We start from the raw sequence: 18,400 nt of genomic DNA on the forward strand, positions 1-18,400 counted from the left end.
AATGCGTAAACCAACATGTATTTTTGCTTTGATAATTATACCGTAAGTTAGTCGTGGAAACAAAATTACTTACTCGTGGTACCGACGTAATTAACTTATCAGAATACACTTTGTTCGAACGAAATAATGATAGCCTCACCATGCTCACCTTTAATATCCAATTTTAAAAATGAGTTACACAACATATTTTCTGATTGGGTAGTTGTGTCGTTACCACGACTTACTTATCAGGTTCCCCGACTTGATATAACGATGTCGTTACAACGATTAAGCTATGCCGTCCTAAAGACTTACTTTGTCGTTCCCACAACCAGAAAGAATAATCACGTGACGATCAAGCTGGCGACGTCCGTGCCAAACAGTTATTTTTCGCCTTTTTTAGACCGTTTATTATTTTGATTAATTTTTAAATGCTCTCACTTTCCAGGCATATCAATAAGAAAGTGATTAGCGTTTATTTCGTATTAAAATTCGCTTTACATCACACCGTATTACGCGTCACTTCGATGACAGAGTGTGCCCTCGATGACAGACAGTTGGACTCGACCGCGAACAACAGGTATGTTATAAATTCGGTCGGTTTCATTATATCACGCAAGTAAGGCCAAAATCATAGCTACGAACATATTGTCCGTTGACCGAGGACGCCACCAGGTAATTTTGGACTCGTTGTTCAAGTTTTTAAAGAAATGTGAACGAGTTAAAAGTGACAGTTTCCGAAACATCATTGAAAATGACTGTTTTTTGTTCAAAATATCTCAATTTTGAAATAAATGACTGGGTTTCGTGCTATATACTTACGCATTTATCCCTTAGGGATACGTACGCCAAATATCCGCCCCTTGAGTTGTTTCATGAACATGCCACAGGCGTCTAAACTATCCCCGTCGAAAAAAAAAGATGCCGTAGTAGGCAGATATGTATTTTAAATGATGCCGATGATGGCAGATACGCTGTAAAAAAAATGCTAACGAAGATGACAGATTGTCAAAATAACTATTTTATTTATCTCTCTCTTCTTTTTGTACTTTTATACACAATTAAGAAGCGAAACTGTCCTTTGTAATATATTCTCAAGACAGGAAGGTTATTATTTTGTAGGTGTATGAATATATGTTCAATAACCTTGATTGTTATACCTATATAATATATATAACGAGGCTATAATATAATATAATGAGGGTGTTTTTATGCCCCATTTTACAATTTCAGATAACTGGCCTTCTTTAAACGGAGTGTTGCATTTCATTTTCTTAGCCCTATCGCCGCGGAATAAACCAATTCTTTCATCTTCGGTGACGAAACCCCCCTTCTGCCGGAATAATATCATAATCCTTTGTTCTGTAGCCATGACGACCCGTTTTCTCATTCAGTTCCAGCTCCCTGTACTTAATGCTTGAAGATACGTGGTGTTCTATAAGGTGGTCTACAGTGTCTTTGTGGACATCACACTCATGCAGAGTCACAGTAATAACATCTGAACTTCTTCATGATGACGGTTTTCTACAAAAGTACCAGAGCTGTTTCCGAAGGATGACACATGCTCCCGAAGATGCTCTGATAATTGGAAGATGCTTTGATGGAAACATTAGGTTAAAACAGGATATCTGTCAGTTATTAATGATATCCATACCATTACAAATGGGTTATATATTCGACAAATATTTTACATTTGGCCCATATATGTGATATCGACACGTGAGCTTCACATATCATCTTTTTTTACTAGTTTTCAACTCTTGAGAATGAATTTGATAGCAACAATGACAACTGTATCACTGAAGATTGGTGAAGATCCGATTACAATTGCTTGAGAATTGAGCGGAAACGAGAACAAAACGCAATTTTTCGATGATTCAAGGGCCGTAACTCAGGAGTGTCTGAGTCAATTTGGCTGATTATGTAACTTGACGTAGATCTTATTGCCTAACACATTTTCATGAAGTTTGGTGACGATCCGATGACAATTACTTGAGTAAGTGAGCGAAAACGCAATTTTTTGATGATTCAAGGGCCGTAGCTCAGAAGTGCCTGGTTAAATTTGGCTGATTGTCAAACATAACTTGGATTTTATTGCCTTACACACTGTTATGAAGTTTGGTGAAGATCCGATGACAATTGCTTTAGTTATTGAGCGAAAACGAGAAAAAAACTCAATTTTTCGATGATTCAAGGGCCGTAACTCAGGAGTGTCTTGGTCAATTTATCTGATTATCGAACTTGACCAACATCTTATGACCTTACACATTTTCATGAAGTGTGGCGAAAAACCTATGACATTTGCTTGAGTTATGTAACTTGACGTAGATCTTATTGCCTAACACAATTTTCATGAAGTTTGGTGACGATCCGATGACAATTACTTGAGTAAGTGAGCGAAAACGCAATTTTTTGATGATTCAAGGGCCGTAACTCAGAAGTGTCTAAGCCAATTTAGCTGATTATCAAACTTGACCTAGATGTTATTGCCTTTAACATTTTCATGAAGTAATGTGAAGATACAATGACAATTGCTGGAGTTATTGAGCGGAAACAAGAAAAAACGCAATTTTTCGATGCTTCAAGGGTCGTAACTCAGGAGTGTGTGGGTCAATTTGGCCGATTATCAAACTTGACCTAGATGTTACTGCCTTACACATTTTCATGAAGTATGGCGAAGATCCTATGACATTTGCTCGAATTATTGAGCGGAAACGAGAAAAAAAAATACGATGATTCAAGCCTTTTTCAAGGGCCGTAACTCAGGAGTGTCTGGGTCAATTTGGCCGATTATAGACCTTGACATTGATGTTATTGCCTTTCACATTTTCATGAAGTTTAGTGAAGATCTGATGACAATTGCTTGACTTATTAAGCGGAAACTAATCCGGACGGACGGCTTATCTAACTATCTAACTAACGGACGGACGGTGCGATTTTAATATACCCCCTATTTTTGAAAAAGGGGGCATAAAACACATTCATTATATTATATTATAGCCTCGTAATATATATTACATAGGTATCACAATCAAGGTTATTGAACATATATTCATACACCTACAGCATACATAACCTTCCTGTCTTGAGAATATATTACAAAGGATAGTTTCGCTTCTTAATTGTCTATACAGATATAAAAAGAAGAGAGAAATAAATAAAATAGTTATTTTGACAATCTGTCATCTTCGTTAGCATCTCATACAGCGTTTCTGCCATCATCGGCATCATTTAAAATACATATCTGCCTACTACGGCATCATCTTCTTTTCGACGGGGTCAGTTTGGACGCCTGTGACATGTTCATGAAACAACTCGAGGGGCGGATATTTGGCTTACGTATCCCCAAGGGATAAATGCGTAAGTATATAACACGAAATCCAGTCATTTATTTCAAACTTGAGATATTTTGAACACAATTGAGTCATTTTCAATGATGTTTCGGAAACTGTCACTTTTAACTCATTCACATTTTTTTAACTTGAACAACGAGTCCAAAATTACCTGGTGGCGTCCTCAGTCAATGGACAATATGTTTGTAGCAATGATTTTGGCCTTTCTTGCGTTATATAATTATACCGACCGAATTTATAACCTACCTGTTGTTCGGGGTCGAGTCCAACTGTCTGGCATCGACGGCACACTCTGTCATCGAAGTGACGCGTAATACGGTGTGTACATATCGACTTTACTCGCTACGAATTTTCTTAGCGGGAGCTGTAATTTTGTGATCCGGCTAACGACTTACGGAACGAAATACTACGTCAAAGTAACGAAATAAATCAAACCATCCAAATGTTACACATGTACCAATGTATATCATTTGTAATGCAAAATGATTGTATATGTATCATAGACCAAAACACCGTTTGTTTTAACATATTTTAATATTAACAGGTGGGGAATAAACACTTTAAACCTTTGTCTAGTTTTATAAACAAGACATTTCAATAGAAGAGTGTTATTAGTTTCGACCCATTCCCTTTCTCTCGCCATTATACAGCGGATAGCACGTATTTCCCTCTAGTTCCCCCTCCGGCAGACATCTCCACGTATCGTCTGTGTCAACGAGCCAAGCGTTCAGTGTCGTCTGCATGCTCGTCATGACGTCATGGTATTCTGGCGCGCTCGCCATATTCATTTGCTCGTAGGGGTCAGACGTCAAATTGAAAAGCTGCCATTCGTCTCTGTAGTAATACTTGTCCAGCGTCGTAATCCATGGAAGTGTTTCGCCCGATTCTGTTCGGTTTAAAATGTCCAAAAATGTTGGGTTAAGATATAAGTCAGTTGCCATTGGATATGGAGCTCTATAATTCAAATTGTGAATAAGCTTCATGCTATTTGTGCGGACGACTCTCATTGGATAATACATCGTGACATCATGGAACACGTGACTTGAAAACACGAGGTTAAAGGCCGGTCCCGGATTCGGAACTAGGGCTTTCAGCAGTGACTTTCCGGTAAGTTGGACTGGTTGGCCGTTTAGGGAATACTTGGGGTATTGAATTTGAAACCAGTCTAAAATAGTTGGTGTAATGTCCATAGTACTTGCCATTAGTTCGGTCGTCTGCAAATGGAGAAAGAGAAAAAATAGCAAGAACAAGTGCCACAACAACGGAAGCAAAATTAACATCAGCAGCAGCACCAAAAAGCCATTTAGCAATGTGAATAAGCACATTACAGCGTGTACATGTATACGACATGCCTTTTTGAAATCAGACACAGATCAGCAATATGTTATCCGTCGTTACATCTCGATGATGTGTGTATCATTATTTAACTACATTTTGTATACGTGTTAAGTTAAATTTGATAAGTTGCCTGTTTTGCACAAAAGTTCAAGGTGCATGTATTTGATAAAACTCTCAACGATACATCCATCCGTCCCTTTGCGTGTGACTCATGATTATTTAGGATAACGTTTACGGACTTGTTCAATATCTACACTATTTGGTGAATATTCATTTTATGGTTCTGCGCGTTTAGTAATTAAATGATTAATATTTCAAAAATTCCTTCAAAGTACGTGTACTAAATCTATGCAAATAAACGTGCTACAATACACATTGAAAACAAATTGTAAAATTTTCAGTCGAGTATTTTGAACAAAAAAAAAAGAAGACAAAATAAACACATATGAATCACTCATCTTTATTATTATCATACCATGAGTTCGTGTATTCATGTCTATAAGTAAGACTCTTATCGCGAGAAACGGGGGTCGGAACCCCGGTGGATTAATGATTGTACCTTTACAAGCTTTTTTGTTATATCACTAACTGCTTCATATAGTTGATTGTGGCTATTCCAGACCCTTCATCGTGCACAACATACAGATTAAATGAAATTTGCAAAAAAAACAACAACAACAAAAACATGTAAATCATGTCATAATCCCTATATTTTAAACCGGAAGTACGAACCAATGTACCTTTCCCCACGTGTCCTTTTGATAGGGAGATGAGATCATGAAAGGTTCTCCCTGCCCCGGGTCGTACAGATTCGTCTTGGCCAGCGGAAACGGGATTCCGTTGTCAGACGTGAACAGCACCAGCGTGTCGTCTGCAAAACCGGCGTCCTCGAGTTCTCGCAGAAATAGTCCGACACCTAAAGTGAGAATTCATACGCGAACAATGAAAATGGTGCTGGACGTAAACATATTGGATGATGCTAATGTAGTATACGTGTAATTATGAATCGGACATAATGCAGACATACTATTCGAATATAAGTTTTTTTTTTAAAGAAGACTTATTGAACCCATTCCAGATTTGACGCGTGCTTGATACAAACTGAACTGGACTAATTTAATCTTGAAATATATATATATGTTTATGTATGTATACGTTTGACTCATTTCAATGCATATGACAAATGAAGACGACGACAACAACACAAAATTATAAAAAAATAATAATAATATTAATTTATAAAATCAAGAGACGGAATTTCTGTCTAAATGCCTGTAGTGGTTCAATTAAAAAATTACACAAGATTTCACCTTGGTCGAACCTGCTGTACGTTTTGTACATGTTGGCGAGGTCCTGGCGCGTAGCGGGCGTGTCGGGCAGGAAATACGGAACCTCCACATCTTCCGGTTTGTACACTTCCGGTTTCCAGTCCGGGATAATGCCGGTCCCAGGGGTGGTTCCGTCCCCGAATTTCTCACAGAAGTCCCCGAGTTCTCCGCCTGTATCGCATCGGTGAGTGTCGTGAATACCGATGTACAGCATAAAAGGCCTGGAAGATAAATTCGATGCACTAAATTGTAATTACGATATTTTTCAATCGATATTTATATTAGTAGCAACTATATGTGTAACGACTACATTATTGACACAAGGGCATTCAGTTTATGTTTTTGTTTGTTAACATAAGGATTAGTTGAGTTCCGAATAAGGCCTTTCCTAAAATGATTAGTTTAAACAAATTTATTTCTTTTTGGCAAGTACAATGTATCAAAATACACAATACAATAGTTATCAGAAAAGGATTGAAACGGAAGAAATAATTCTTATAGAGTTTCTCTCCTTGCGATTATATTTACACATAATTGGCAGTGTATTAGGAATAATATAGCTTAGTTTATGCTAGACATAGGAAATATTAGTGATAAGTATACAAAGGTTTTGAAAGAAAAAGAAAAAAAAGTAATAAGGAAAAAAATAAGGGAAAACATAAGGAAAACAACAAGGAAATGAGGACGAAGGGTTGTAGATGCGAGGACTTGGATACAATATGGAAATGAGGACGAAGGATTGTAGATGCGAGGACATGGATTTGGAACAACAACAACTAACCATAACCAGATTGTTAGTAGAATCGCCGGGTTTCTTTTATAAATTGTTGAACATGTAGAAAAATGTCAGAGTTTTCAATATCGGTTAGATGTGTATTGCCGAAAAGTAGAATATCAAGCTCAACATCGCTGATTAAGCTTGAGATACTGTTCATTAATGTAGTATGTATTGCGTTAAAGTTAGGACATACGAAGAAGAAGTGGAAATTGGATTCAATATCTCCACAGGAACATAGTGGGGATTCGATGATGTTTTTCGCGTAAAGGTGTTCATTAAGCGCACTTGATTTAGTCCTTAACCGCGTATGAAGTATTTGGAGATGGTGTTTTAATCAAACTTCTTTTAAGCTTTGATTTAAATATATTCAACGATTCACTACTTTTTACTTCTTCTGGTAGTATATTCCATTTTCGAATAACTGCTGGTAGAAAGGAATTATAATAAATGGTTCATCTTGATTCGGATGTGCGTAATGCATTTGCATTACGGAGATTATACCTAGTAGCAGCTCCGACATGTTGAGGTACCAGGTCGGTCAAGTACTGAGGGGTGAGGGAATTTTGCATTTTGAAAAAAAGTATTAGTTGATGTTTGTCGCGTCGATCTTGAAGTTAATTTCTTTTTGCAAATCGTTTAAGGATACTAATTTGGATGCTCCACATGCAATGCGCGCTGCTTCGGTTTGAATTTTGTCAAGTTCATGTTTTTCTGCTTGAGTACAATTATCCCATATTACGTCTGTATATTCTATCAGCGGTCGGATAAATGACGTATAAATTATTTCGAGTGGTTTACGATCAAGTTTAAATCTCAGTTTACGCATAATATTAATTCGACTCCATGCTTTATCCTAAAATGATTGGATATTAAAAACAACAAAAACAATATCCGAACTTCAAATTGTTGTTAATTGACCGATCAACAACTCTAAATTGGAAATTATAAGTGCATTATTACAGGAATGTTCCCACAGACCTGGTGTCATTGCGCGATGCCTCCAAGAAATCCCTGACGTGTTCCTTCATGAAGGTGATGTTGCGGCCCACTTGGTTGATGTCATACTCCTCATCCGTAACCTCGACATCGAACTTGTACACCGTGTCCGGTAACACGTGCTTCTTACCGATAATACCTGCAATCCAACGAGGCTAATATTGAATGTAAATGTTAACCAGGGCCCGTATTCACCAACCCATTCTAAGACTTAAAAATAACAAATATACTTTAAACTGTAATAGATCGGGTCCTACGTCTTACACCTAACGAGGTGTTACAGAGATTAACTCTTACGAATAACTAAGAAACTGAGAAATAAACTGTTATCTAGTATTTTATTTTACTTCTAAGATTGTACGAACGTGTTATAACAAACCATACATGGTTTCCTTTGAGGAAAAGTGCGGAGATTAACTTCAATTTCCAAACACGTCGCACAACAAGCTACGGAAACCGAGACATACATCTCGTCTCCAGTACAATTAGTAAATACAACAATTATACACAAGACATATATCATAATATCGTCATACAAAATGTACAATTGACTGATAACCAATTGAACACAACAAATTATTATAAACTATTTTCACTAATTCACTCAAGTAAAATACATCTAAAGATAGTTTACATGTAAAAGGCAATTATTGGAATGAAGGGAGAAAACCTGTCCTATTACATTCCTCCCCCTTACAGAAGAATAAATGAATATAATGAATTTATTTTAAATATTTACGGAAACTACTGTTGAGATAATTTTTCTTTTTACACAATTTAACATATTCAACATAAAGAGTTCATAATCAACATTTTAACTTAATGTGTGCACATTGCTTTCGTCATTATCCAGAAAACACTTTTTACATCATTTTCACCACAACACAATTAACATGTTACACTCTCAAAAAAAAATAATCATAATCAACACTTTTACTAAATGTTCACACGTCACAATTGTAATTCGCGGTTAAAGTTTGTACACGGCGATCCGAAGCGGTCGGTCTGAATGCAGCCCTTGCTATTACTGTAGAACATCCTGCGGTCGTCCTGGTCCAATGGCACAATGCCCTCCTCCTGTGAAAACCTGATGTCCTCTTTGATCAGTGGGCGCACACGGCCGAATACTCGGTCGTTACCTTTCAGTTTAACACATTCATTACCATAAATCTTCCTTAAAATGTTCATCTCATTCTGGTACTCGTGATACATCTCCTTGCTGTGTTCATTCACACTCGATATGGCTGCCATCACCTCTTGAGTGACACCAGACACAGTGCTATCAATTATCTTCGGGAATCCCTTGACATCTTTCTGGAGGAGTATGGAAGACTTTACGACCTGCTCAAGGTAAGACTCAGTGGCGACCAGCTGCCTCACCAGTCGACCATATTTGTTCTCAAGATCCACCGCTCGCCCATGAATCGCATCTTCCGCTCCATTGCCTCCGCTAAATAACGATTGACCTTGATTGTGAGCTCTTCTAATTTATCTTCGTTCTCATTTCTCAGTTTCTCTCCCAGCGCTGATAGGCAAGACGGCTTTTCCATATACATTCACATGCTGAGAAAACTGGGCATAATGCTTGTGCGTAAATTGTCATCCCAGATTAGGCTGTGCAGTCCGCACAGACTAATCCGGGACGACACTTTCCGCCTAAACTGGATTTTCGCTAAGAAGAGACATCATTTAAACGAAAAATTCCATAAAAGCGGAAATTGTCGTCCCGATTAGCCTGTGCGGACTGCACAGGCTAATCTGGGATGACAATTTACGCACAAGAATTATGCCCAGTTTTCTCAGAACACGAAACATATGCGTGTACGGATTAAGGCGAAGAAGCTCAAGTACGGTTGAATTTATTGTTTTGCAAATCCGTCTGTCTACTTGTTCGTCAGTCCGTCCGTCAGTCCGTGTGTCCGTCCGAATCTGACCCCTGCGGTACAAGTAACTCAAAAAGAAATTAAGTTATGTTGATGGAACTTGGTATGTGGATAGAGGGCCAATCCCTTTTCCTCCTTTTTTCGTCATAAATAAATGTGGTCGCTATGGTTACAGATGATGTGGTTACATAAATAAGTGAAAAAACAACAACAACAACTAAAATCTTCATCCAGCGACAACTCAAAAAGTACTTTAGCTAGTTTGAAAAAAACTAGGTATGTGGATAGATGGCCATATGGGAAATTGGCACTTTATTTCATTTGTTCTATCGGTCTGTCCGCTCGTCCGTCGGTCTGTCCTTCCGAAAAAATCTTGATCCTGCGATAACTCAAAACGCACACGAGGGGTCTGTTGCAACTCTGTGGCCACTTTCCCTTTAGTTTCATATATGTAGCTCTAAATTAGCAATCGTGTTATGGAAAAGTTTGCGATCTGTATAAATGTGAACGCTGATAGCATGGTCAAATAACTCACAGTTGAAGCACATCGAAGTTAAGTGCACTATATGTAATCAACTGTTGAACTTATTTTGCGTAAGATATTGTACTAGTATTTACTCATGATATAATGTATATGTATGCATTCTATTTGAAATTCACAAGAGAACACGAACAATCTAGCATTTCCGTAACAAATGCAGACCTTTCGACGAAACTAAACGGGAACTAGGCAGAGATGCGCGTGCCTGCCTAAGGTATCCACATCATCAGGCGCGAGATGACCCTAAAACGTCGATTGAAATTTAGTATGGGAAAACACGCATGGTAATGCGCTTGATTCACGTTCAATGAATCGCAAGTTCGACACCCGCCACTCATGACTCATGTCTTTCACACGAAACGCTAAATAAAGGTGCGGTGTACTAGCTGCTTCACATAGGACAGCAAATGATCCACAGTGTGTAAAATACGAATTCTCATGTATGCTAGATTACTTCCCTTAACAAAAACTAACACGTCTTCTTGGGGCGTAGACCATAAGAAAATCCCGGCCCTCTCCATAACAATCGAAAGTTGGGAGGAATTCTGAAATTTTAACTGCACGTCAGATAGTACCCGCAGGAAATCCCCGACGATCCGGTATGGTGACCATCAACCAAACTCACATACGTCTGGAGTGGCAATTGAACCCGTGTCGCCGAGTTTAGAAGCGCGTGTACCAACCACTGCGCTAATCGGACAGCCGTACATCTCAGAAATGTTTTATAAAACAACTGCACCTGTTCGAATCCCGTTGCGCGCCAGTATGAGAGGCAGACTCTGTACCTCGTCAAACGAATGGAAGTGGTGGACGGAAAGCGCGAGCCCGTATTGGCCGTTCTGGTGTACCGGAAGTCCCGTCAGCACCACCGACCTGACGAACACACGAAACGGAATACAGTTGTAAGGCAAGTTACCGATACTGCAAACATTTTAACAATAAGAAAAGATACACATAGGATAACATTTAAGCCTCTCTCTAGAAAAACGGGGGTTAATGAATGTGCGTTAAGTGTCGTTCCAGATTTACCTGTGCTTTCCGCACAGACTAATCAGGGACGACACTTTCCGCCTAAATTTGAAGTTCGCTAAGAAAATACTTCCTTCAAACGAAAAAAAAAAAAACAATAAAAGCGGAAAGTGTGTTCCCTGATAAGCCTGTACGGACTGCACAGGCTAATCTGGGACGGTACTTAACGCACATTCATTAAGCTCCGTTTTCCCATAGCACGGTTCATTCGCATTCGCATAGGGTACCTGCTGGGGGAACAACTGCTGACGGAGGTGAAGCCATTTTTGAACAACAGACTACGCGTGGCGAGAGCGTCCACGTTGGGCGACCGGATCTTCTGGTTACCATAGCAACCGAACTGGAAACCTACGTCATCACCTTTAGAAACAATCATATGTCATTTGCGCAGTTTCAAGACACTAATTAGTGTATTTTTTGCTCACGAAATCTCGACCGAAAAGTCTTGATAATAAGTTCTCATATTGTATCTTTATTTAACGTAAAAGCATGGATATCAAAAAGTGAACTTTAACCTTTGATCAACATCACACGATATGATCATGTCATTGCTTTCTTCAATCAACATACATGTATTTATAATTCATTATCACAGGCCCAATTCAACAACTCATATATGTAATGGCAAAACGAGAGCGACTTAGATCTATATTAGGATTTAAGGCCATATTTTGTATTACATCAGTGCCCCAGATAAGCTGCGTATCTGCGTCTTTCACCCTATTGAAATGTTTAAAAACGCAAAGAAATACAATATCATGCGTATTGAAAACGCACCCGATTTGCCTTTTACGCACATTCGTCTTATTTGATGCGTACGATACAATAGCTTTGATCGAAAATACTTTGCTCATTTTCGGTAGTTTTTGTTATTATTTTCGTTACGTGGCGACGTTTTTATTCAGCAAGCGCCTGGATGACGGATGACAGTCAAAGCTATTCAAACGCTCTGCGTACTAGATTTCATAGTTAAATAAAGCGGCTGACCAAATTATTTACGACGACATACATGCGTTTTCAATCTGACTTAATCCGTCGTTCATTGTGCATGTATTTGTAAAGCGTCTGTACTTTCAGTTTCTAATACGATGCGTAATAAAAATGTCTAAGAGAAAGACGTCCGCAATTGTTGCGCCAAAATATCAGTCGATCGCTAACTTTTTCGAACCAAGAAAGCAAGAGCCAATAAGTGCCGAATCATTCGTGTTATCGATTTTTTTTTAAGTTTAAAGTTTATATTATTGACAGTTTCAAGGATTAAAGATGTTATGAAACATCAGTTTATTAAAGTTAATTATATTAGTTTACAGTTTTATTGAATCAATACAATTGTGTGCAGCTTCAACAGAAGTAAAGCAGCAATGATTTTACTGTATGCATCTTATAACTCATTTCACCCTATTCCAAGAATGAAATCATCCTATTTTTCAAAATCAGTGGGTGAAAACCCTATTTCCGAAATAATTATCTGGGGCACTGTTACATTCAATATTAATGTTGTTCAAGCACGAAAAGCGGACAATGTAAAAGTCAATGTTAAAGCACGTACCTAACAAAACCAACACGTTCCTTTTCCCGTCTACAACACTGGCAAAACAGAACAACACCAACACAGTTGATGTTAAGAATGCTTTCATATTTATGACCAGCGCACACTGATTAAACACACGTACACATGCTGTTGTTATTGATTAGTACTCCGTCCGAAATACCTTTATCGCTTTACTAAGTACAGATAAATTAAAGGCCGAACGAATATTTGATGAGGTAGCGGACCCGTAGTATAGCCGAAACGCATAGGCTGTAATACCGCAACCTCCGCGCAGAGTTTTGACTGGAACCAGCATAGCTGGATCAAATCCCTGCCATCATACACAACCACGTGATGATAGCTGAGCCACGTGATACAATAATTGCGTCTTGCAGTATCAACGGCATAATTATATAACAATGCATATACGCCGTAAAAAGAATGTTCCGGAGAATTGTTTCCTTTGTGGAAACAAGAGTTTCATGTTTAACATATTATTGTATATATATATGATGATCTAAAATCCCTGCCGTTATAACCTTTCTAAGTCATACTAGCCGAGCCACGAGGTAAAATAAGGGCGTCTAACAGTATCGAAGGCTATTTTTAAATTTGTAAAGAAAATTTTACTTTTTTTAATTTACGTATATTTTTTATTATTATGAACCTAAACTTATACACTATTTTCAAAATATAAAAGAAAATGACACTCCATTTCATAATATAATACTTAAACAAAAAAATAACATCCTACCGAATCTGGTAGGATTTTCTTGTGATGGCAGAGCGTCGAGTCAGTATCGTATGGGCAATTTGGCAACGATGTAAGGAAACACAAAATTTGCCGTAAAGAGACTGATACCGAAAGTTGGTCGTAGTTTTCAAGATGGCGTCTGTAAATCTCCACGCTAGAAATCGCAACGAAGACAAAATAATGTTATTTTATTGTTTTGACGATGCAAAAGCTTACATCAAAAGAAATGAAATTGATACGAATAACCTACATAATTGGTTACAGCTCAAAACACTTTGGTAATTCAGGTAAATTCATTTTATTATTTTGTTCATATAATAAAATGAATTTACCTGAATTACCAAAGTGTTTTGAGCTGGCGTTTGAAAGAAACTCAAACATATTTTAATGAAAAGAGAGACATGTTAATCCTTAAAAAATAGTTGGTTTGAAAGAAACACATTTAGCTTTCCTTTTTGTTTTTCTTACAATATTGACACTGGGACCATTGACACGACCGTTTTGTAGACCTTCGTCGAGTCAGTATTGTAAGGACAATTTGGCAACATGGTTAGGAAACAAAAATTTTGCTGTAAAGAAACTGCTACGGCATGTTTGTCAAAGTTTTCAAGATGTCGTCTGCCAATCTTCACATGAGAAATCGCAATGAAGACAAGATACTTTTATTTAATTGTTTAACGATGCAAAAGCACAAATTTAAAAACATGAAATTGATAGTATAATCGTTAAATAATCGGTTATAGAACCAAAAAATTCGGCATTTCCATTTTTGTTTTCCTTACAATATTGACACTACCGTTTTGTAGACCTCGACTAGAGTGAATATTATTAATGGAATTGTTGTCAAATATTATCAATTATAAGTTGAAGAGAAATACAATTACCTTCCATTATTGTTATTTTGAATACATTGAATTGAGCTCTGATTATTTAACAAATTATCATTCCAGTGCTTTTTAAATAAACACAGTAAACTTCTAATGGAAAATAACGGTATCAACTGTTAGCAATTCAGCGTACATTGTTCTGCATGCACTTATTTTCATTTATTTATAATTAAGTAACAGCAGTGCAATCTGTAAATACTGTTCTAGATGCATGGATATTTATACCCAGGTGATGATAGCCATGTATTCACAGCCATGGCAACACAGGGGCATTAAGCAGTGTTTTCTCAGTATTTGATTACTATGTTAATCACTTGAATTTGTACCAAAAAGCGTATGTCCTTCAAGATGAGCCATGTTAGAGCAAAATATTAAAAAAAAATGTGAAGTTTATTTTTTTTATGTTATTATGTTTTATTCACCATCTACTAAATAAATACTAAATTTACACTGGCACCTATAAATTCTGCCACACTCATATATTTCTTAAATGATGAAATGTTTGCAATACACTATGGTATTAATTATTTTTATACAATAAGTTTGTAAAGACGTTATCAAATCTATTTAGCTTTTATGTGGCCTGAATATTTATCACAACGGGTAAGTAGAAAAAAGCATGCCTCACAGATAGCTTTTTACTTGCATTAATATTTTGACTTAAAAAAATTAAAGAATTTTTCCCCAATTGATAAAGTATTGTTCATTCCCATATCCTGTCACAAAATTCCTTATAAATTGTCTTTCAAAAATCAAAAAAGTTTTAAAAATGAAGACTTATGAAGGTGAAAACATTTGTACTTTCTCTTTTTTTAAGAACAATGTGATTCTATGTACCTTTATCAACTATTGTAATGCCCCCAGTTCGAATGATCGGGGGTATATTGTTTTTGGCCTGTCTGTCTGTCATTCTGTCCCAAAACTTTAACCTTGGTAACCTTGCGATAACTTTTGAAATATTAACTTTTGAAATATTGAACATAGCAACTTGATATTTGGCATGCACGTGTATCTCGTGGAGCTGCACATTTTGAGTGGTGAAAAGTCAAGGTCATCCTTCAAGGTCTAAGGTAAAACAAAAATCAAAGCGGCGCAATAGGGGGCATTGTGTTTCTGACAAACACATCTCTTGTTCCTATTAAATGAATGAATTCATGATATGGATTTTTTTGTTTAATTTCAATTTTTTGTGTTTTTTAAATAAAGTGTATACATAAGCAGAAAATAAAAAAAAATCTATTTTGATGAATAATTTCAGTTTTTACTTCATCCTCCCATAAGGTTTGTTGGGTCCATGGGGTGAACCCTTATATGACATCAGGTTCTGAAATGCCACCATGGTACAGACAAGAATAAGAAGAGAAAACTGGAAAAGGAGAAGGTATTGGACAGAAAAATTGTAACCTTCCCCTCCATGCTTGTCATTGATTTTTAGCTCGGCTGTTTTCGAAGAAAACCCGAGGTATTGTCATAGCCAGCTTGTCGTGTCGTGTCCGTCGTCGTGTCATTGGCCGTCCGCGTCATGCTAAAACCTTAACATTTTGTCATTGGCTCTAAAATCAAAGTGCTTCAACCTACAACTTTGAAACTTCATATGTAGCTGCACCTTGATGAGTTCTACATGTCACACGCATTTTTGGGTTACTAGGTCAAAGGTCAAGGTCACTGTGACCTCTTAAAAAAACAAAAAAAAATCTGACAAGCTTTCATGTATTCAAAACTGCACCCGCAGCCGAGTGTGGCACCTTTTATGCGGTGCTCTTGTTAGCTTACCTGAGCACCTTGTTAGTATGCAGAATCTTTATTTTCATAAACAATACAATAGCAATGTCTCATATAAATCAGTCTTTACTGAATTGGAAAGCATTGTATTTAATAACAATTTTGTTAAAAAATAGGATCCAGATGAATCAGCTAAATGTACAAGAATCTTTTATATATAAACTTTGAAACATCAATGTAGCGCATCCTGTAAGCCATTTAATGCAAAAATAAACAATGTACATGTAATGATGGACACAGGATTTTAAAAATGTTCTTAAAATGGTGTTGATTTCAGTGCAAAACAAAAATGTTTGTTCTTATTGTCTTGATGAATGCTCAGATAAAAATTTAAGATTTATTTCTTTGGACTTGGTAAAATGCCAACATTGATCAGATCATTCCATGAAGAGTAAAATGTTTACCCTTTTGTTTTATACTGACTAATATTATGATGAAATTAGACTTACAGTATCTGTTCTTAAACAAATTTGGTCCAAATAGTTGTCAAAACTCAACACTGTGTGATATCAGATAAAATATGCATTTTCATGTACATAAAGTTGTAAAGATATTAACATACTTTTCAGACAAAGACAGTTAGCAGTGAGCAACATTCATATGCTAAATAGAAAACAAGGCATGCAGTGCAGCTCTCCAAAAAATTGGACTGTCCTGCTTCTATCATTCTGAAGGAAGTGTTGATATTCACCCCTGTAGAGGTTGGATGTGTTGTTTTTCTTTTATTTAATTTACCCACAAGCAGGACAATTACTGTACATTACATTGTTTTATTGCAATCATAACACTTAAGAAACCTTACTATTGCACCAATGCTCAAAATCCACTGGTTATATCCTCAATTTCTTCTGATTCATACAAAATGTACATTTGTATTGTGTTTGCCTCATTTTTATTGTTTTTACCTCTGTAAAAGTGTGATAAGCAAAATATGATGACAATTAAATTAAACATCTTCATCCAATCATTTTTTGCTATTGTTGGTTTTAAGCACTGTTTAGGTTGTCAACATTATGTCATTTAATACAAGGGTTCATCAAGCGAGCTGAACAAAAAAATGGCTGCTTCTAATGTGAGGAGTGATCTGAGTAAAGGCATCAAGAAGATAATGGTGGTGTTTCCTAACATCGAACACAAGTACCATACAAGTGGAGAGGTACTGATATGTAAAGTAACACTCTGTAAAGTTAAATTTCTGTTGATTCATTTGCTGTAACATGTGATCAAAATTGTCAACAGTTGCCCCATCATGGGGATTTCTTGTTTACCTGGCACGTAATAATTTAAAAAAATGTAAAAATCTTTTGAATTTGATTTTTTGCAAATGTTTAAAACCAAATCTAAAGACTTTGCTTAATAGCTATTTTTACAAGTTTTAACTAAAAGATGAATAGGATTACGAAGAATATTTAAAAATGTCATCAGACTGCTCCAGCTTTAAACCTGATTTGTTTGGCAGCACTCTGTACCTTTACATTATCCTAGATCTTTCCTTAAAAGATGATGTGTATAATAAAATAACTTACAATTAATTTTCTCTAAATGCTTGAGCTTTGATAGTTGTTATTTGACATCAAATAATAAAACTAAAGATTGTTAAAAGCATGCTCCTGGAATCGAAGGTAGCCACACGCCAGTGGTCGAATGATTTATATGGACTTTAATTAAAAATGACTGTTTAAAGACTTTTTTAAGAAGTCAAAGTTTTGCAATAATTAAGATAATAATAACGAAATAATGAGGAGAAGGACATAAAGATTATGCCCTGGTTTCCATTATAATATCTTTATTATTCCCTGCCGAAAGGCATAGGTATATTGAACTTGCAGTTGTCATTCCGTTTGTGTGTGTGTATGTCCATCTTCGCAATCAGCATATTGCAATATGTCAACTAGTAAATTACCTAGGTTGATGAAATTTGGTATGTTGAAAGAGGGACAAAAAGTTGAATGTACAATTTCCTTCATTTTTTTTTTCCTCCTGCGCAAATTATTGTTGCTGTGTTTAAAGAAATGATTGGAAACTAAAAGCGTGCTGACTCAAAAAGTACGTAAGCAGAGTTGATAAAGTTTGGAGGGCATAAATGGCCGTATTGGGAATATGGACTTCATGTCAGTTTCTTTAATATGGTTCAAATTGCTGATTGCTATGGTTATATAAATACATTGCAGCAAATATCCACTAGGGGGCTGCTGTTTTGTCTGTTAACAAGCTCTTGTTA

At 36.6% G+C, this 18,400-nt stretch overlaps 1 protein-coding gene across 1 annotated transcript; it reads right to left on the bottom strand.

The window, feature by feature from the left end:
• Window positions 1-3,847: 3,847 nt before the first annotated feature.
• On the bottom strand, window positions 3,848-13,034 carry LOC127871396 (N-sulphoglucosamine sulphohydrolase-like). The gene is made up of 7 exons (XM_052414301.1): window positions 12,775-13,034; window positions 11,453-11,585; window positions 10,936-11,069; window positions 7,755-7,911; window positions 5,981-6,219; window positions 5,411-5,586; window positions 3,848-4,546 (listed from the first exon to the last, which is right to left on the bottom strand). Exons 1-7 carry the CDS (start codon window positions 12,860-12,862, stop codon window positions 3,944-3,946), a joined length of 1,530 nt encoding a protein of 509 aa, XP_052270261.1. The 5' UTR covers window positions 12,863-13,034; the 3' UTR covers window positions 3,848-3,943.
• Between the last annotated feature and the right edge of the window lie 5,366 nt (window positions 13,035-18,400).

The sequence above is a fragment of the Dreissena polymorpha genome, chromosome 3 (assembly GCF_020536995.1).
Source record: "Dreissena polymorpha isolate Duluth1 chromosome 3, UMN_Dpol_1.0, whole genome shotgun sequence".
NCBI classification, from domain to species: Eukaryota; Metazoa; Mollusca; class Bivalvia; order Myida; family Dreissenidae; genus Dreissena; species Dreissena polymorpha.